The 22,707-nt window shown below is 40.6% G+C and overlaps 1 protein-coding gene across 1 annotated transcript in view; it reads right to left on the minus strand.

Annotated features, from left to right (window-relative positions):
* Window positions 1-22,707, minus strand: part of LOC124777450 (potassium voltage-gated channel protein Shaw-like) — a 390,403-nt gene that overhangs the window by 253,789 nt on the left and 113,907 nt on the right. The window contains exon 2 of the mRNA XM_047252866.1: window positions 12,817-13,166. Within this exon, the coding sequence (XP_047108822.1) occupies window positions 12,817-13,143 (327 nt within the window). The 5' untranslated portion in view covers window positions 13,144-13,166. The remainder of the gene's footprint in view (window positions 1-12,816; window positions 13,167-22,707) is intronic.

Raw genomic sequence — 22,707 nt, forward strand, 5'->3', positions numbered from 1 at the left:
GAACCCTGTTCCTCCGGAAAGCTAGTGCTTCGTCCTAAAGACTGGACTCCCATCGGTCTCTGTATTGAATAGTACCGGTGAGATATTTCTCATTTTTCTTCAAAAATATTTTCACTGTTTTTCCTATTTGTACTAATGGTCTTTATTGCGCTCTCTCTCTCTCTCTCTCTCTCTCTCTAGTAAACGAGGTCTCTGACTATTCTCGACAGTGCCCACCTTTCACACGTAAGCAATGATTTGTAGTAATTCTTGACAGTGGTGCAGCGTAGTCTACACTAATGAAGAAAGTAAACATCTCGCAACTCCATATTGACAGGCTCGATGTTCTTGTGTTTCATGGAAACATTTTGATAGCTGTGCGCACGTATCGTTAGACGCACCGCAGATACGTTTGGTACTAGCTGGCAGTTACCAGCAATAAGAAAGACGATGGAGTTTGCAAATAATTTTCTTGAAAATTAACGTGTTGGCAACTGAAGTATGCGACTTTTTTAAATGTTTGAATAGTAATTTATTCCGTCACGGCCTCGTAAGTATATACGAAATATTCACAATACCGGTATCACAAATAGCTAAAATCTTCCAATCTGATAAACTGCACACTGCATTTATGGGTATTCATAAAGACAAAAAAAAGATGTAGCCGCAGGTATTAAGACAGTCTCGGGTCAAGAATGGTGTTCTAATTGATAAATTTATACCACCAGGTGAAATCGTTCAAAAATGGTTCCAATGGCTCTGAGCACTGTGGGACTCAACATCTGAGGTCATAAGTCCCCTAGAACTTAGAACTACTTAAACCTAACTAACCTAAGGACATCACACACACCCATGCCCGAGGCAGGATTCGAACCTGCGACCGTAGCAGTCCCGCGGTTCCGGACTGCAGCGCCAGAACCGCACGGCCACCGCGGCCGGCGGAAAATCGTCAGGCTGTCTTTGTTAGCAGTTGTGAAGGCTATGCAGATCCATAACCGAGCTGTCGTCAGGTCTCACTCAGCAGAATGACAAGGCCCAATGCACGCTTCTGCCTATACCTGACCACGTCTACAATTCGGGTGGGAGATAATAGAGCAATCGTAATACCAAGTAAGTTACACATTTCTTCGGAAATGAAGAAGTGGTTTGGAAGGCGACGTTTCATCTCATAAAGGAATGCCGCCAAAGGTGAGCTAGAGACATTTTTCCAGAGGAAATGTAAAAGATGGTATGTCATTATGAGGAACGTGACAACAACGTTGGTAAATCTGTTAAAAAACGCTTAGTCCAGAAATGCACTGTCAGCCATATCAATTACAGGCTTTATTGGGATTTAGAACTGAAACAAAGATATAGCAGTGACCAATGCGAACAGGCAACGCGGTCTACCTCTACACTATTCCCTATCGTAGGAGCGTGTCAATAATGGCACGAGGAGAGGATGTAATCTTCCAGCCCTGTGAAGCTTGATGGAGGTTCTCTGTTGGTATGTACCGACGTAGTAATGGATTCTTGGGTACCTACGGGCGCAAAGAAAATAAAGGGATTTGGTGAAGCGTAGTAAGCCATTTTAATTGAACTGTCGTTCAAAAATGGTTCAAATGGCTCTGAGCACTATACGACTTAACGTCTGAGGTCATCAATCACCTAGAACTTAGAAATAATTAAACCTAACTAACCCAAGGACATCACACACATCCATGCCCGAGGCGAACTGTCGTTATTGCTCCCAGTAGGGAACTACATTTTCCAAGATGACAAACCCGGCAACGAATCAGATGTCGAAGATAGCTTTGAGAAACAAGATGCTGAAACAAAACCTGTTTGCTGCCTAATTTTCCATCGAGTCACTGTGGTCTGCATGAAGAAAAGAACTTACCTCTTTTTAAGCACTTATTTTGCCCTATTACGACATATTTCCGTTTCTTATGTTACCAATAGAGCTCCCAATCCGCTAAAGAATCGAAACGTTAGAGTGCTTTTAAAATGAATTAAAAATTGTCGGAAGTCGCTAAGCGGTCTCACTATGAAGCACTGGATGAACAGATTCGTAGTAAATTCAGTTTCTTTTTAAGCAAACGCTGAACTGCAGGGACTGGACAAAAATAAACACAGTGGGAACTAAAAGCTTGGGCAAAATCATTCGCTGTAATTGTACAAAATGTTCTTCAAACCACTTGCGATTGTGGCCCGGCGACGTAAATTATTTTCATCCATAAAAAAGTCCATCGTTGTTTCGGGACATGAAGTCCATGAACGGTTACAAACGGTCTCCAGATAGCGGAACATAACCGTTTCCAGTCAATGATCAGTTCGGTTTGACCAGAGGACCCAGTCCACTCCATATAAACAGTATGTTGCCACCACCAGCTTGCACTGTGTCTTGTTGACAACTTGGCTCCATGTCTTCGTGGGTTCTGCGCCACACCCGAACCCTACCACCAGCTTTAACAACAGTAATCGGGACTCATCTCACGAGTCCACGGTTTTCCAGCAGTCTGGGTCCATACCGATGTGTCCATGACCACAGGAAAGGCGCTGCAGGCGATTGTCGTGGTGTTAGCAAAGACCATCCCGTCGGTCGTCTGCTGCCATAGCTCATGAACATGAATTTCGCCTCACTGTCCTAACGGATACGTTCGTCGTACACCACACATTGATTTCTGTGGTTATTTTACGCTGTATTTCTTGTCTGTTAGTACGCAAAAGCAGCCCGCTTGGTTGATTTGGGGGAGGGGACCAAACAGCGAGGACATTGGCCCCACGCCGCTGCTCATGCTCGTTAAATGAAGGCCGTCAGCCACTGTGTTGTCCGTGATGGAAATAAAAAAATGGAAATGTCGTGTGGCTAGGGCCTCCCGTCGGGTAGACCGTTCGCCTGATGCAGGTCTTTCGATTTGACGCCACTTAGGCGACCTGCGCGTCGATGGGGATGAAATGATGATGATTAGGACAACACAACACCCAGTCCCTGAGCGGAGAAAATCTCCGACCCAGCCGGGAATCGAACCCGGGCCCTTAGGATTGACAGTCTGTCACGCTGACCACTCAGCTACCGGGGCGGACGTGATCAGAGATAATATCTGCAATTCGGTATTCTCGGCACCTTCTTGACACCGGAGTATTGAATAAAAAATGGTTCAAATGGCTCTGAGCCCTATGGGACTTAACATCTATGGTCATCAGTCCCCTAGAACGTAGAACTACTTAAACCTAACTAACCTAAGGACATCACACAACACCCAGTCAATATTGAATACCCTAATGATTTCCGAAATGGAATGCCCCTCGCGGCCAGTTCCAAAAACCATTCCAATTCAGAGTCTGTTAATTCCCGTCGCGTGGCCATAATTATGTCGAGAACCGTTTCACGTGAATCTGCTGAGTACTAATGACAGTTCTGGCAATGCACTGCTCTTTTATACCTTGTGTAAGCGACACTGCCGCAATCTATGCACGTACATATCGCTGTCCCATGACTTTCGTCACCTCAGTGCTGTTTGGCCCACGAATTAGGGCAGAGGAAAATGGAACTGTCATTCCAGGAGACCTGTTCTTACTCTTTGACACTTAAGTTTTCATTTCATAATCTGAAGACTTATTTCTTGGTAGAGCACCATACCTGCTAACAGCGTACTTAATAATTATTTGAATTTGTTTAAAATGTCATTATTACTGGCTTCATACTTGTGGGTACTTATTTAATATTTGTCTTTCTGAACATTCAAAAAGGCAGTGTGTTTCTACCCTGGAATTGGTATGTATACTTTAACTTATTTGTATGCGAACGAGCTGATGCTTGGTAGTACATTACTGGCATCACTTTAGAAACAAAGTTCTCTGCTATGAGACAGCCTCCTAATCTGCTAAAGAACTCCCAGCTGCTCCAGTTCCAGTGTTCCCTCAGCCATATGCACGCAGCGGAGCGACGTGGCCTTATCCGTTTCCTTTAGTCTTCTTTTCCTCCCTCTGGTTTTCGTTAAGATGTTCCGTTAACAAGAAAGGAGTGCAAACGCACAGCAACTTTGGGTTCAGGGCCTTAACTTCATTATTTTCGTACCCCTTGGCGTAATGGATTTTGCCTCGACTTTCTTTCCGCAGCTGCCCAAGAAAATGGGAAGCGAGACTTCGTTTTCCAGCACCTCCTGAAGTTTCACAACATATTCTCGTCACATGCGATTTGTATGTAATCCGATTGCAGTTGATTAACAGTCATAACATTATGCCACTTATAAATGATTATAGCTTTACCCTTCTGTTTGTGTATCAGATTAAATGGGAGATGATTGTGGTTACATTTACTGTTTATTACTTCCGGCATTTCATGATCAGCTGTGAGAAACAGTGGTATTCCTTACCCTTTTAATGACTGGTAACTGATTCATAACGTTTTTTTTTTCGGGAAAGATTCAGCAAACCTTTTTCTAGTATTGGTATGGAACTATCATTATACATTGCAGATCAATAAAAATTTTATAGAATAAATTTCAGCATCTGCGTGTGTAAAAGAGGTAAAATTAAAGCAAATAGGCATGAAATGTGTGAGTAATGTAATGACTCGCTGCCAAGCGAAATTGTGCAGGATGATTCCTACCAACGTTCAAAAACTCCGGAAGCGACGTAGAAGACGCTGAGACAAGAAATGTAATATAAGACACATGGGTTTGCAAATGTAGGGAAATACCCCAAAAATGGATGAGAAATTTGGGACAAGTGACGTCACCAGATGATGTACCTCGCCGGATGTGGAGCGTTTGAGCGTGGGAGGGAAGGGATGATTGAGCGATGCAACACTTGCATTCGAGAAAACGGTGCAAATTTCGAACACCGTTTGTAAACGTTATCCGTTGTGAACATAGAAGTTACAAGACTATTACATAAGAAACTATCAGCCTCGATTGCGGTAATGAAACCAACCTTTACCTAGGTTTCATCCCAAGTAATTGAGTCTTCTTCAGAAGATAAACCTGAGTCTATCCTATGTTTACGAGGGCAAGATCTAGAAATAAAACTAAAACAGCCTGAATAGGTGTAGTCACGTTTTAAAAATGCGGTACATAGGTACTAAGTTACCACCAAGACTTGACTTAAGCTCCGACGAGCGCCTCGTCACCATGGACGCCGTGCGGTGGGCTTCGGGAGCTCACGTGAAACAAGGTTATTATCCTCGCTGTAGTCAAGTATAATTCTTTTGCCTCATTTTTTATTGTCTACAGCATTAGCAGAGAAAACTGTCATTTACTGGCAACAACGTAATTCTGAAGCTTATACTCATTTACTTGTGACGCAATATGATAGGTTTTTGTCGTGCTGTACTTTGAAGTAAACCGGTGCAGACCGTCAGGACGGTAAATCAAATAATAAACATTTTACATTAACGTAAATACATAACTGTTCCACACAATCCAAAAAACACTGCCTGCGAGACGCAAGACTCGAGCCTGTTAGCCTATAGCCATAGCGAAGTGAGTGCTTGACTCGGGCTGGGACGATCAGGTGCGACAGATCGTTTCACTGAACCGCTGCACGTGCGGAGAGGTACGTCATCTGGTGATGTCACATGTTAAACTCTTGTAGTCCACATCTAGGATATTTGCGGCCACATGTGTCTTAAAATAAATTACTCGTCTATGTCGCTTTGGAGGTTTTTAAACGTTAATAAGAATCACTCTGTATATTTTTTTGATATCGTTAAGCTACTGTATTTGAGTGGATGGATGAGTAGGTATTTTCATTATTTGCCAAGTGATGTTAAGACGTCACGTGTGTGTTCACCCAAAAACTGATTACTAGGTTCTGCTTATTGAGAGAGGAAATCAGGAGGGAGAAAAACTCAAAGGACAGCTCAGTCAATAAAACAGGTATAACTAAAACATATCTCTGGTCCAATGAAAGTCAAAGTTGTAATGGTGAAGAATGCTTGCAGAAAGGTGCAGCACATGAAGTCTTCGAATAAAAACAAAAAAATTGTAACCATTGTAGGCGTGGATAAAATCCGAGTTGTCTTGAAAGTAAGAGTTTTTTCTTAGCAGAAACCCAAATTTTATTTACGTGACCATTACGGCACTCCTCCCGCAATTCTCGATACCAGTAATATCTTACTACTTTTCTGCGAAGTGACAGACATATTTTTGTGACATGTTTCACATTTGGTTTTATTAATGTATAAGTACTTCGATGTATCGATGTATTACAGTAATGTGGTTGTTGTGTGTATTCATTTCTGTGAACTGTCATAATATTTGATTTACTTGTAACCGTTTTGACGCGAATGCGCACAGAGCAGTCTTTGTTTCACTTTGCGGAAGTTAAGTTGTTATTTCGCTTTGTAAAAGAACAGTCAAGTCTTGTGTTTGGTTAAAGTGGAAATTAAATATATGAAGATTGATACAAAACTGTTTTCTTGATGATGTGACAATTAAGAAGAAGTATATGTGAATTTATAAGAAGTTTAATAAAAATGTGGACCGTGAACACCAAGTCAAAAATTATTTTACCATACCATTGTTCTGATCTGGGATTGTTTGATCGTTAAGAATTTCCTGAAAAACGCATTTGTTGGGTCTTCAAATATTGCTAAAATACAGATCTGGATTTTCTAGCAGTCAGAAGGACTAGTAAATCTCTCACTCAAAATTTTTATGTGTCTTTCAGAAAAGTCACATACTTCTAATAATAATGGCTTTTTATTCTGCTTAGAATCTCTGGCTGAACGAGACTGGCGTCGTCCATGCATAAGCCTAGTGTTAAAATTTGGATGGTTGTGGGGCTTCATTCTGATTAGTTCAGAGAGAGAGAAATGGTGGGGGAATAGCGCTTATCTTCAGTGTAGTCCACATATTTCTGGCGACATGTTGGGACCGTTTTGCCGTGAGTGGTTTGGTTCTGCCTGGTTTTGTACCAGTGTTTTTTCCGCAGTAAACACATCGGATACGATCACGCGTAACTGCTAGCGCGGTGCTCGCGGTCGAGGACACACACCACATGTCAGCGTTAGAGGGGTAAACTGCCCTACAGACAAGACACTTTCACTGGAAATAGTAGTCACTTCTCTAAGCGCTTATTTTGTAGCACTGTCCTATGTCTTATACACACAGTATATTTAGTTGGAATCATCAGCTTTTTGCAATAGCGTCATTATTATTTCCAACAGCACCCTCGTTTTAAAGTATAAACTGTGATATCACACAATCTAGTAATTTAGTGGTGACTTAGCAGGGATTTCTCTATCGCGATGTTGCATATTTGGTCACAAAAAGCTGAAACTGCAGTGCTATGATTGTGATGACAACTGTATGTGGTGATATCATTCCTACTAATAGAGGGACTTGTTCACTTCTGACACACAGACACACACACACATACACAAATACACACACACACACACACACACACACACACACACACACACACACATACACCACTTATATAGTGGTGGCTCAGTAATGATACATAATTTGGATACTTCTCGACACACGTTATTTCCTGACAGCATCATAATGTCGCCGTGATGTTGACGAGATGTTGCGAAGCGATTTGTGTAATTGAATAAAATGCATAAAGTTTTGGGAAAATACGACAAAAATGTGGAAAAATACGTAAAACAGTGGGAACACGAAAAGTTATAAAGAAAGGAAAAACACGTAAAATTGTGGAAAATAAGAGTAATTGCATATCTGCTTGGGTGCGCACTCTGCTGGTGCCTCTAAAGGCGAAAATCGCGTAAATTTAATTTGTTGTTAACAAACGGACTTGGACTGACGTAACTTAACATAATTACACTAACATTAATTAATTCGTTGTTAGCAAACAGATACATCGTTAACTTTCCCTATGATGCACAGTTCCAGAGTGAATCCCAACCAGGCAAGTGCTCCACTTCCGAAAGATGAAGATGAGGTACTTGAATATGATTGCTCCGTGAGAGAGACGAGTGGGAGAGAGGGAGGGAAGGATGTGGTGTTACCCATGGGTGACCTTAATCAATTGACGATGGTTCCCCACAGAATGGGTTGTGGGGGGCTAACTTGAATAAAAGGGCTGCAAGTGTGTAACCTAGCACCAGAAGTCCTTGTCAGTGACCAACATCTTACGACCATTCTATTTGTTATAGATATCGTGAGACAAAGTTATCGTCAAGAGTGCCCCACGGAAGTGTGGTAAGACCGTTGTTACTCTCTATACACTTAAGGATCTGACCCAAAGGGTGAGCAGCAATCAGTGTCTGTTTGCTGATGAAGCTGTTGAAATAGGCCTATTGAGAGTTTGTTATTTTCATTTCTGGAATCTGTACATACTACGGATGTCTTAAAAGCTAAGTGACGATTTTAAATTGCTTATTGTAAGCACACAGTCTTTGGTCACAGTAACTGAGCCACTTGCGTTTGTTTTATCATGGCAGCTTGGCAGCGAGGAGCGCAGGAGTTCTATCGCTAGGCGAGTAGAGAGATAGACGCCGACCAGAGAACTCGTGGCAACGTAAACGTACAGTTATGTGTATCTATGTTTAATTAAAATGATTTGTGTTTTAATATTGTGGAACAGAGGAGAAAGATTAGTAATTTAGAATGTAATGAGATTAGAAAAGAGTATAAAGGAAATATTTTTAATTTAGTGGCACTGTAGTTGCGCGTAGTTTGTAATTTTCACTATAAGGTATTTTTAAAGTTTATCAGTTATTTGTCTGGCGATTATGAGCGTAAGAATTTGATATCAATGTTGCCGTTTTTCAATGTTAATGAATGTTGTAAAATGAATTTCATACAATTAATAATATATCAGATAGTTTAAAAACAGTCTGTTAAAGGAATATTTCACCTGAGAGCTTTGTTTACATCTTCGATTCAAGTCATTTTTATTGAGAGAACTGTCTCACTCAACGATGTGCATAAAATAGTTTACTTGTTGTCTGGAGCATTGCACTAAGCTCTCAGCAACTAAAGTTAGACTTTGCAGCTGGATCACAAACAGCAGAAAGCACCGTGTTTCCAAGCAGTTACATTGCGAGGTAAGGTATATTCATGTTAGGATCAACGCACAGCGACCATTTCGTGAACAACCTTATTAGGCACGTCATTAACGTACAGGAACTACCTTGTTTAATTAAAGATATCCCATTGTTCTTTACACTGTTGTTAAGGATTCTTTGTAAAAGAACTTTCATTTAAAAGTTTTCTACAGTCCGTATGGATTATTTCTCTCGAAATGTAGAAGTTTGGCCGCGATTGTCCGCAATTTAAAATAACATGCTCTTTGTAGAGAGAATTTTGAGTAAGTGTGTGTAGGACAGTAGTGCGACCCATTATTGAGTGCTGATCGAAGTTTTGGGATCCCATCGAAGTTTTGGGATTCCAACCAGATCGTTTAAAAGGTAGACAGTTCATAGATGGGCTGCTAGTTTTGTTACCGGTCAATTCGATCAACACTCAAATGGGAATGCCTCGAGGGAAGGTGACGTTCCTTTCAAGGAACACTGTTGAGAAAATTTAGAGAACCGGCCTTTGAAGCTGACTGCATAACGATTCTACTCCCACCTGCGTACACCTCTCGTAAATACCATGAAGATAAGAGAAATTAGGACTTTTCAAACGAATATGAGAAGAAAATGAATCCTGCCACGCTCGACAGAGTTACTCACTGGATGATGCGTGTAATGTGATTCGCTGCTGACTGTTTTGATACCTGCTGATAATTCTGTCAGTTACACCTCTCAATACCACGCCTTCGACTTATTCGCACATTCGTATATTAAAAAGAATACATTACATTTTAATTAGTGAAGTAATTAACTAGTTGCTACCTGATGATGGCCTAATAATCCGGAAACCGTTTGGTAATATACTAGAGGAACAAAGTACAGCTTGTTTGATTTTCAACCTTAAATATGAAACTGTCCTATCGAGATAGCACTCAAAAATATGTTGATAATTATGTAGTTTACACTTTAGCACACGTGGTCAAGCAATAATCTGACGTTATTTTTAATTAATGAAACGGAAGAAGTGAAATGAAACAGACTGCTTCGTGTAAGAGACAGTGAACGTGGTGTGAGTGGTGTGGTGTAAGAGTAGTAGTGGTTTGTGAGTGAGTTTGGTAAGTGAGTGAGGGAGAACTGGAGAAGGACTAGAACTGATGGAGAGGAAGGAGTGTTTTAGTGTTTCAGTAATAGAACATGTAATTTTCTTTCAACCTTGAAAGGTGGTTGTATTGAGAGTCAGCTACTGAATACAGAGAGTAGTCTCTTACATTCACTCTCTGTTTCGCTGTTCAGCATGTCAGCGGAATGGAACATGTTTTTGTATGACGGAACAGTCCCCACTTATCGAATACGCTTCTTATATCACGGTGACCGACGCTAATGTACGTTCCCCCTACCACGATTTACGACGTGAAGCTACAGGAACAATGTGTGGGTGAAATATTCCAGGGTGTTATCCTGTGGTCGAATGCATTTGTTGGAGCTATGCTATGCTTCGTCACCAACTGTGAAGGACATCTGTGAAACTCCAATTGACCTCTTGACTCATAACTCAACAGCGAGCCTAGGTGTAAATTGGACCTTCAGAGAAATTGGAACACTCCTTCAAGAGGGCACGATAAGTTGGATTTCTCTGAGAAATTCATAATACAGGGTGCATCAAAAAGAACACCCCTTGTAGAGGGCACGAAAAGTTGGATTTCTCTGAGAAATTCATAATACGTGGTGCATCAAAAAGAACCATCCGATTTTAAAGAAAATCAGAAATGTTCTGTTACTCGAGACACGTGCGTGAACAACGCGCTGTTGGAAAGAGTAAAGTCTCGAGTTTTACATGATTCCCGCTAGGTAGGAGCAGTGTGCGCCCACTCCAGCTCTATTAAAAATTGTGTCGGGACAATAAAGAGTGTTTTGTTTTCTACGTTTTGTGCAGTGTGGGTCAGTAACAACTGTTCAGTCTGACGTTCTCACTAGGTATGGTGCTGATCGTCGTACAGTAGAGAGCGTTAGACGATGACATGAACAATTTTAAGAAACAGGTTATTTGTGTAAAGGCAAATCGCCGGACCATTCCCAAGTGTCTGACACAGACGGCTAAAGCATCCGCCATAGTTTCACAAGGAGTTAGTAGAAATCAGTTCGCCGTGCATGCAGCTCGGCAGCTCAACGTGCCCCCGATGTCCGTCTGGCATTTGTAACGTCGACGTTTACAAATGAATCTGTTCAAAATTCAGCTACTGCAAGCTCTTTGTGAAGGTGACAAACAACAACGTGCGGGGTTCTGTAATTTCGTTCTGGCAAGACGGAAGATGACAGTTTTCTTCCACGCTTAGTATTTAGTGACGAAGCAACATTCCATTTAAATGGAAAGGTGAACAGTTATAATGTGAGAATATGGGGTACGGAACAACCACATGAAGCTGTACAACATGAGAGGGACTCTCCAAAATTTAAGGTGTTTTGTGCAGTTTCACGGAGAAAGGTGTCCGTCCATTTTTCTGTGCCGAGAACACTGTTACAGGAAGCGCATATCTGGATATGTTTGAGTACTTTCCTTTCCCACAGTTGGAGACTGATTCGAACTACTTCATTTACCAATGGTATGGGGTACCGCCACTCTGGCATCTGAAAGTGCGGGAATTTTAAATCAAAGGGTTTCTGAACAATGGAGCGGTCGCACTGGACCAAATGATTCAGCCCTACATTACTGGCCTCCAAGATCACAGGACCTGACTATGTTGTTGTTGTTGTTGTTGTGGTCTTCAGTCCAGAGACTGATTTGATGCAGCTCTCCATGCTACTCTATCCTGTGCAAGGTTCTTCATCTCCCAGTACCTACTGCAACCCACATCCTTCTGAATCTGTTTAGTGTATACATCTCTTGGTCTCTCTCTGCGATTTTTACCCTCCACACTGCCCTCCAATACTAAATTGGTGATCACTTGATGCCTCAGAATATGCCCTCTACTAACCGATACCTTCTTCTAGTCAACGTGTTCCACAAATTCCCCTAGTCTCCAATTCTATTCAATACCTCCTCATTGGTTATGTGATCGACCCATCCAATCTTCAGTATTCCTCTGTAGCACCACATTTCGAAAGCTTCTGTTCTCTTCTTGTCTAAACTATTTATCGTCCACGTTTCACTTCCATACATGGCTACACTCCATACAAATACTTTCAGAAACGACTTCCTGACACTTAAATCTATACTCGATGTTAACAAATTTCTCTTCTTCAGAAATGCTTTCCTTGCCATTGCCAGTCTACATTTTATGTCCTCTCTGCTTCGACCATCATCAGTTATTTTGCTCTCCAAATAGCAAAACTCATTTACTACTTTAAGCGTCTCATTTCCTAATCTAATTCTCGCAGCATCACCCGATTTAATTAGACTACATTCCATTATTCTCGTTTTGCTTTTGTTGATGTTCATCTTATGACTATATGTAATTCAGTCTGGCAGAGGGCTTATAAAAGACTCTGTTTATGTGCCTCCGTTACCAACAACAATAAATGAAATGAGATATCTCATAACATCAGCTGTGGAAGCTGTAATTCACGACTGCTCTCTGCATTGTGGGAAAAATTTGAATATCACACTGACAAATGCCGTGCATGTCAAGGGGAGCATATTGAACACCTATGAAAAGATATGAAAGAAAGGTTTTTGAGTTTCCGGTTCATTGAGAAAGAAAATTCGTTGTATATGGTTTCAGAAATATAGACGTGCCAAATCGGTTGATTCTTTTTGATACTCCATGCATATCGGAATGTTAGTAACGACATTTCCAGCAGCGAAAGTTTACATTTTGCAAGAGGGTGTCACATCTGTTTGTGGCAGCTGGTTGGGCACTGACCTGGGTGTAGGTCATCCAGCAGCAGGGCTCGACCTGGTTGGAATCGAGCCCCCAGAACTCGAGCTCCTCCTCGAAGAGCGGTCCGCACACGTCGGTGGGGTAGTGCAGCTTGCCGGTGCGGTAGTAGTTGAGCACCTGCGCGAACACGCCCGGGTGCCGGTCGAAGAAGTACTCGTTGAGGACGGGGTCGTAGTTGGCGAGCGCCTCCGTCAGCCGCGACAGGCGCGTCGCCGGGATCTTCTTCAGCGTTGCCTTGTACACTTCGTGCCGGATGCCGCCCACGTTCAGCACCACGCGGTTCTCCGCGTCGGTGTTGATCAGGTTCATCGCGGCTCTCTAGGACCTCACACCTGCTGGCACAAGGAAAGAAAGTCTTATAAACTACTGGAAACCAACTAACGTCACTATGTATTAACAGATTCTAATGTTTCCAGTAATCCCAGTATCGATGAGCATGAAACTGAAGTCCAGCTTCCTTTTTCTTTTGTTAGACGAACCTCGTTCTTCTGCTTTTTACTATAGGCTTTTGGAACAACGCTGTATCTCTTATGATTGGAAAAGCACTAATAGTTTCCGTTTTGGAGGACCAAGCAATTTTGATTTGGAAAATAATTGAACAGTTGAATAGTTTTCGTTGCTTGGGTTTACTCAGATATAACTTTTTGAACGACATCGTCATTGCTTTGGCTGTTAAAACTGATTATTTATATTATATAACATTGATTTTTCGCACGCTTTGCCACTTTGAAGCAGAGTACAAGGAAAATTTTGTGCTGAAGTAAAACATTTTCTCTTTATTCCACAAGGAAGTGGATAAACAGCCGATACTGCAACAGCAGAATTGAATCTTCCTGTACGCCACTTCGGAACTCGAACCATAGAGTCAGGGTTTCCACGAGCAAGTACTCTGCCGATTGAGGTATCACAACATGACTCACGATCGACCCTCACAGCCGATGAAGTACTACTATGAGCGCAAGTCATGAGTAGTGCTTAGATAGTTGAGTCTCTGGAGCACTTGGTCGTAAAGGCAAAGATCTCAGATTCGAGCTCCAGTCCAGCACACGGTTTTGATCTCCCAGGAAGTTTTAATTCAGTGCCCACACCGTTACAGGGTAAAACTTCATTTTCGAATAGCATAATTTACGAATAATTTGTTTTAATATTCAAAGGCATATTAAATTCAACCACATGCTTCTTGTATGTTGCTATCACCGTCCAGGTTTCAAATGAAGTAATTGCTGTAATTCAGATGCACTGTTTCAGAAACGTTGTCTATAATTTCATATCAATATTTAAGAATAAAAAAGCTTTTCTGTTAAAATAGGCTTGCATCATTCTTCTGATGCTCATTCTTCTGATATTTCCCATGCTTTGCTGATCTATGTACACCACCAAGGCACTATCCGAAAGGAGAAGCTATGTGCCGGCACCAGGTGTCACCTCCCTCCCTTTTCTCACTCTCATTAAGAAAAGCATGATACTATCCTACACAAATTATTGTAACTTACGAAACACAGATATTCATTAGTGACACATGACATGCAAGTCTCCAAACTGGTATCATTCAGAAACGCTAGAACTAGGCACCTAGTCACAGAGCTAAACAAAATTTTGTTTTTACAGACGTGGAACTCTAGGGCAAGCGCACGATCCAGACAGCCTTGGTCGTGCTATGAAGTATGCTGGAAGTTTTTTAATGTTTTGTGTGTTTATATAGTAGTTTCCAGTGGGACTGTGGGGCGGCGGGTGGAATAATAGAATAAATGTTTTGTATTTATGCTGTTTCCTGTTCTCAACACTGGCTCTCTAACTACAATATTGGCAACCAGAAATTGATTAACAAAACGTGAAGCCTGTAATTAGAATTCCTAGTGCCCACTCCATCTGAGAAATACATTTATAGCTACAGCTTATAGCTCTGAGGAATTAGGAGATTGTCTGGGATTCGTAATCAAAAACCATTCTCTCTAAAATGTTCACTATATTCTGAAAGTTACAGACCAAATAGAATCCACACAATCCAACTACCAGAGCAGTTCAGAGTCTAATGCGCTGATGCAACTATAACTGTTCAAATGAAACGTTTAAGTGAATGCTTGCCATAATTTGATGATAATGTCCATCAAACGCCACGCTAATAATGGTAGAATGTCTGTCCTGCGGCGGCACGTGAAAATACGACATACGCTAACTAAAGATAGATCATTAACGTCATCCCAAAATTAACACTTCACTCGAAAACGATTTTATGGTTACGCGTATCCCGAGTAACTTATTACTGCATCCGAGGCTGTTTATATCAACGATACCGACGCGACGCGACTCCCGGCACAGGTGGTGCGCTAATCAGCGTCTGGAGAGAACTGGGGCCTTCCTTTTTCTCGCGCAGCGTTCTTACATATAAAGCCGCGGTGCGGACAGCTACGGCAACGCCTGATCAAATCCGCTCTCCCGACTAGCCGCTGGGCTAGTAATGCACCACTTTAAGTTATCGAATAAATCATTGCTTTCTTTGCTGATGGCCGATGAAGCTTTCAATTTAATTGTGCAATCAGCACACAAGTAAGTAATCATAATAAAAGTCTGACGTGGCTAAGTCAAATATTTTGGGTGAGAATTAATTTAATTACACTACACGCAGTAGACGAGCTCTGAACTTGCTCTTTGGAGATACGCTACAGCTATAGTTTTATAGTTATTCTGTTGAAACTTCTCACATTTTTGTGATTATAGCGGATCTCACTTCTACTTAAATTTAAACATCCTAGCTTTATTTATTCGCCTACTCAATCTATCTTGCTTCCTTAATTTCTAAGACAAAAACCAGAAAATCATGAATTTCAACTAAAATTTTAATTTGTGAGATCCAGAATACTGTTTCTATTAAATTATTATGCAAAAGGAATCTAAATATAAATTTTTAAGTTTCTAGCTCTTTTCTGTTGCGCCAATGGTTTTTACAGAGAAACATCCAAATTTCGAAAATGTTTAAAGTTATTGAACTGATATCCAACACATACTGATTTTGTATTACTCCTGACATGCTAGAAACGTTTCAGGTTATTTACTTCATTTTAAAGTATTGCGCAATATTTATGACTTCAGAGCTAGTTACAGCGGACTAGGCTGGCACACAATGGAAATACTGATGTGAATTTTATAAGGCGTGAGTAGGCTGCTTCCCTACAGGACCATGGTTCAGTGGACAAGAGACATAAGTAGTAAGGTCTACCTCAACAAAGCACGTTCGTTTAGTGTCACAGATAATGCTCAAATTTACAGTCTACATGTTTGCAAAGTAGAATTCACAATATCATTCTGTTATAAATATGCAAGATCTGCTTGTTGTGCACCGTTAGTCTACGAGAGTTCAGTGTTATTAAAAAACTGTGGTCTTATTTGAACAAGTAACCTGTCAGTATTTCTTGGAGAGTTACAGGAGTTTCTTTGTGAGGAATAATGTAAATTGCTGGTACCAGCCATTCAAGAATTATACCCACCAATGTCCATGGCGAGACAAATTGTATTAGATGTTAAAAAAAAATATGCCTCGATCAAATGAGTTGCGTGTTAATCGTAACTATCCACCATATGTGTAACTTTTTTCGTATGTGGTATGTATTTCCCTCTCTTCTGAAGATTCGTTCGGTGTGCTGCACTTTTCTCTTGCCGTAGTGCAGTTCTGCCTGTTAGGAGATTCGATTTATCATGTCCCAGCATAACAAAAAACCAGCTCTCGTTTATCGTCGTTAATACGTTGCTACGAGCCTAGAGGACCATCGACACCAGTGAAGTCGTACAGTGTGAACTCTGTTTACGTCCACTAGCAAGAAAAACGGGACGTCCGCAGAACGGGGGATGCTGCGGAATGGGGCCTATTCACGTCAAGTTCTCTTGGTGATTCAAAGATCCGCTGTAGGGAAAGGAGATATTTCGCCTTCATTCAGTGCCGCAGTAGCTGCTCAGAAAAGGACTCCAGCTGCCCGCAAATATTAAATGGGCCTGCCCAGAGCAAGCGGACGTCGGATATTTCGACGACTGCCGTCCTGTCCTGGCAGGGGATCAGATCATGAGGAGGGTTCGAAACGTCTACATTTATTGAAATTGTCGATATGTTTTATCCATGGCGTGAGAATTCTGTACCTTCATACAGTTTTTCTATTCCCAGTTGGCCACAATAATTTTGTCTACGAGCCAGCCTATTTTATCACTTTAACTTCAAAAACATTCTAATTAGGCCACAGAATCACAGCTGATTGTTAATTAGGATAAAATTTAGTGAAGAAGTAATAAAATTTTTCTCGTACAGGTACGTATATTTACACCAGACAGCGGCCACTTGTAGATACTAATGGTTGCGTTCGACGTTTCATATGGCTTCAATTACATCTTTAATTTTCTAATTTTTATGGCTTTACAGCCATCGTATTCAGCTACAGGAAGCTCTTATTAGAGCAGTTGAGAAGGTGGCAGCGGGAAGATGACGTAATGTGGTGGGAGGTACCGATGACAGATGGTTTATTCGGTTATTTGTATCTTGAGAAAGACCGCGTTAATTGTGGCCCTCTTCCGCTATTGCCTACTGCGTTTGGAAGTAGCGCGCCAAAATGATAAACTTTCGTTATTAATATTAGAAAAGCTAAACAATGAATTCACTTGTATTTCATGTAAAATCGTTTCTTAATAGCAGGCTATTATTCCATTATTCAAAAGTATTTATTACCAGCAGAATAATAAACAACTGCTAAACGAGATGGCAGATGAAGCACTTCGGAGATATCCGGATCGCTCCTAACTTGCTTGGCCGGTTCGGCTCTAAGATCAGAGCTGGTTCGGCAATCTCGGTGGACAGACATGTTGTCCGCCTTGGCCGGTATCGGCTAAGAACTTAGTTAGGAATCCCTGGTTTGTATTGTATTGAACTGGGGACCTAGAAACGACGGAGAGACTTCACAACCCTACAAGAGGGTACAGCACCCCACTGCCGTCCCCACACCGAACCCAGAGTTATTGTGCGGTTCGGCCCCCAGTGATGATACAGCATCAGCTAACGCTTTGCCGGCTCAGGATAATCAGGATATAAGACGTACGCTAAAATTAATTTTGCAGGAACAAAAAGTAGTACGAAAAGAAAATAAGTAGGAGTTAAAAGAAGTTGAGGTAGGAATAGCTCAATGATAACTTCAATGCTTTGAAACAAGAGGTTACAAATCTTGAAGCTGAAACTGAGGGATGTTGCAAGAAAATTGATTATGGAACAAAAGATCGTGGTAAAGAATTAGAAGTTTGTAAGTAAAAAATATGTCAAAAGGTTGACCATGAATTCAAAATGTTAAATAAGGATTTTCAGGATCAAAATGGTTTAGAACAAACAACCATTAATGAAATTACTAATGTAAGACAAGAGTGACGCAAAGCTATCAAAGCATGTAATGATAAATATAATGTAGTGTCAAAAATGACCATGAAATATTTAATTGTAATGTTTCACATGTAGAATCCTCTTGTAAAGACACGTACGGTTCAGGGTAAACTGATAGAAACAGAGCAAAAAGTACGTCCTGAGATGGAAGACAAAATAGAGAATGAAGTTAAACAAAAAGTCGAAATTTGGTGAGGTCGTCATTCCTGAAAAAAAGGTAGAAGGAACGGGGGCCAGTAACCCATGAAAAACGTACAAAGAATTTGTTTAACCATTGTTACATCAATACTAGTCTTGCAGCACACAAACCAGAGAGAGAGGTGAAGTATTTGTGAACAGAAGATTTGATGGTGAGAAAGTCGTTATGACAAAGGATAGGACTAAAGTACTGACGTCAAGATATCAATAATCATAGATTTGACAGCCAACTTCTTTCAGAGGTCGCTTGCAAAAAATGGTCAAAAGTATACTGCATCCGTCTACGGTAGACAAAGCTAGCACTGCAGTTCTAAAAGGCACCGTAAAGTGGCGGGGAGGGGGAGCGTAGTTCACGTGGTTGAATCTGAGAAAGTTGTGAATGAAGTGCCTCATTCTACCACGAAAATTTCGCACAACAGTTATTAGATGAAAAGTCAAGCAAGGACGTGAAAATGTATTATGAATACTAACCTCAGGGGGCAATAATGTTCTTTGTATTGCTACGTAATTGAGGATTACCAGATGCCCGTGGTAACTGGTAGCATATTTCATTTTATTTTCCTGTTGTTAGTTCTTCCCCTTTTTTCATTCAGAACTATAACTGTTTTCTTTAACATTCTTCACTATCAAGGTTAAGATGATAAAAATTTCTTACACTGAACGCGACAACAAAGAAACAAGTTATGACAAAAACAAAGTAACCCAGCAGGATAGACATCTGCACAGCACGGGTGAAAACAGTCCTTTGACGGAATATATGTGGACAGCCAGAATATACAAAGTATAGGATTACAGTTACATCAGCAGGAGAGCCGTATATAGTTACAACAAGACACCAGTGCCATGTTAATACACATAACAAAAAATATATTGTTAAGTATGTAGTGGAACAATTTATAAATATTTGCACCGATGAACAAACCTTTATGTTTAAATATATTTAAAAAATAAGAAAGCAAGACGAGGGCTGTTATATACAATACAGATGAAATAGCGTGTAAGCGTAAGTTGAAAGCTACAGAAGAAGACGTTGTTAAGTCAGGTAAGTGAATATGACAATGTACAGCAGAAAAATCCTGATGTCAAAAATAGGAGAAATAACTAAATGTTGTTTTGATATGATGTACAGATTGTGTCGTAATAGACATATCGTTACTCGTTAGTACGAACTGAAACGGTGAAATAGTTTCCGCTGTAATGAATTATGATACACTGATAGGCTAGGAGTAGTCCTGCCAAAGAGGTTGATGTAAATGGCGAGTTATGATGTTAGGCGACAGAAAAGTCGATCAGTTATCTACATAGAGAGAAGAAATATGGTTATTAGGCGACAAGACAGTCGGGCAATCGCTTATGAAGAGTGAAGGAAGAAAGGTAAAAGCGAAGTGTAAGTCGGTCATTAAGTGGTATTTATGGACGAAATGGTTTCCATCAACCGTTTTATTAAGTACAAGGGGGTACACATACTGAGATGGAAGTCTGATAAAAGAAAAAAAAAAACGTAGTAAATGAAGTTTAAACAGGAGGCCACGTAATATGAAGTGTAGAGAGTGACACACACTGTCTTCAAATATGAAAGGAATGTGGAATAAAGGTTTATCTAGGGATAAGATAATGAGCCCCTACATATCAAAAAGTTACGTAATGCTCGTATATGAAAGTCACTAGAAAAGGCACAGTCATTACATGAATACAGTCCCGCTAAGACGGTTTCTCGTAAGAATAACACTCAAATATTGAAGGAATGATGCCTCATACTGTGTAATGAAGCAACTATTTGGTAAGGGAGTGTTCCTACATTATGCTTGTAGCAAGATTCTAAAAGTTCTCTCAGTATCTATGAATCGAAATTGTAAGCCTCCGTAGGTATGATTTATAGAGCGCAGCAGGAGACGCCGGGTAGTGGCGTGAGTCCTTACCGAAGCGGGTTAGCAGTAACAGATGCTGCGACCAAACACCGAGCTCTTAAGGACGCGAAGGGCAATGCCCCAGCTGTATGTAAACGGTGGATACAGCTGTGGTCGAAAAAAAACAATGAAAAACCACTCTCGTGATAGGATGTAAACAGTGGCATTGTTCATAGAAAACGAAAATCAAAACAGAACATTACGTATTGTGTATTTATATTGTAATAGTGTATGAAAATATTTTTATTTATAATTTGTTTAAAGTTATTAGGAAACTAATTTACTGTATGATATATTGTTGTATGGAACGGCACTGGCGCTGTTCCCTGTGGTTGGAGCTGAGAGAATGGACTGACTGTAGTTGAATTCAACATCAGTTGGGAAAGTCCGGAGTTTCACCATGAAAGACCAAAATCATGGGCAACAGAGATATCAGTATGGGTTACTATTGTGGGCTGCTTGCATGTGTTCTGGTAAAAACTGTGAGAGTCATAATCTTCCATCCCCACGTATTTGTATTTGCTTTATTTGAAACCATGTAAAGTGGACGTCTTTATGACTCATTCAGATGTGTTGATGATGATGATATTTGGATTGTGGGGCGCTCAACTGAGCAGTTATCAGCGCCCCCTTACAAAGTCCCAATCTTTACTCAGTCCAATTTCGCCACTCGCATGAATGATGATGAAATGATGAGGACAACACAAACACCCAGTCATCTCGAGGCAGGTGAAAATCCCTGACCCCGCCGGGAATCGAAACCGGGACCCCGTGCTCAGGAAGCGAGAACGCGACCGCTCATTAAAATAAAAAGAGAGTGGAGAACGGCATGGTGCCGACATAACAGTGAGGACAAACATAAAGTGTAAAAAGTTTTCCATCGAATCAAAGAGACTACAAATCGCCGATAGTAGTTGTACAGCAGTGTAACTTTTTATGACAAATAGTTGGTCAATTTAAAGAACTCCACTGTGCCAAAAGTGATAACAACGTAAATTCTTCGCGAGAAATATTCTGTTGAATTGAATTAACGGCAATGCCCCGATAACAACTTAACAGCAGTATAAAATTTTGTGATTGAAACATGGCTAAGAAATACTGGACTGCTGTTATTAAGTCTATGATTGTATAATTAATTAATGATTTGAGAGTGAAAAAATATGAAGGAGATTCTAGTTTTGAAATATAACAAAGAATCACAAGCGTAGTCGAATGGAATGGTCCTTGAGAGATGATGTCTGAAAAATTTATAAAAAATTGAATAAAAATTTACGTATTCGCTAAATTAATTGTTGCCGGCGAGAATATCTCAATTTTTGGAAATCTCAGAAGGAATGGGATGTGTAATATTTCGGGCTTTAGAGCAAAAATATGCGCTACAAGAAGCTCTTCTTAGAGCAATTGGGAAGATGACGTCATGTGGTATGAAGTACCGAAGACAGATGACCTGTTTGGTACGCGTATTGTGAGAAAGACCACTTTCACCGGCTGCTGTGTTTGGAAGTAGCGCGCCGAAATGAGTAACTTCAGTTATTAATATTACAAAAAAAAAGACAATGAGGTTACTTGAATTTCATATAAAAGCATCTCTCAATAGCAGGCTATCATTCCATTATTTCAAAAGTGTTACCTACCAGTAGAACAATAAACAGTTTCTAAACGTAAAAGCAGACGAAGGATTTCGGAGGTCTTTGGATCGTGCCTAACTTTGAAGGAGGGCGAAGTGGTTCGGCTGTAAGATCAGAGCTGGTTCGACAGTCTCGGAGGATATACATGTTGTCTGCCTTGGTCAGTATCGGTTAAGAACTTAATTAGCAATATCTGGTTATTTGGACATGTAATTGAGAACATTTTGATAGTAATTACGCAAATAGGCAGTTCATTACATTTGTTTTTTTCTATGAAAGTGTGAAGAATGGGAATTTTATGTGATTCATAAAGTTGATTATAATCGTGTAGTTTCTGTATTCTGCTAATAAAAAGAGAATGGCATCCCGTGTAAACAAAACAACTGAAAATTTAACTATTTATACATCACTAGTTCCTCATGTGCTGTTCTCTGCGCATGGGGAAACAACTATTCAAGACTGCATGTTGGTGGATATTGCTCAGAAGTTATGCATTCCACTCAATGCGGTGGAAACTACTAGGCACCTCGCATGTACTGCAATCTGTGATAACACAGAGGAGGCATGAAGGGCGGAAATGTTCGAGGGAAGGGATTGATCACACAAACATACATCCCTCTCGCCCGTTCTCTCTCTCTCTCTTAATTGCTGTACATGACATCCCTTGCGAGACATCGTCAAAACACCTAAAGGACTTGTCTATATAGCGAGTAGTACCAGCAATTTTTAAAGG

The sequence above is a fragment of the Schistocerca piceifrons genome, chromosome 2, assembly GCF_021461385.2.
Source record: "Schistocerca piceifrons isolate TAMUIC-IGC-003096 chromosome 2, iqSchPice1.1, whole genome shotgun sequence".
Taxonomy (NCBI): domain Eukaryota; kingdom Metazoa; phylum Arthropoda; class Insecta; order Orthoptera; family Acrididae; genus Schistocerca; species Schistocerca piceifrons.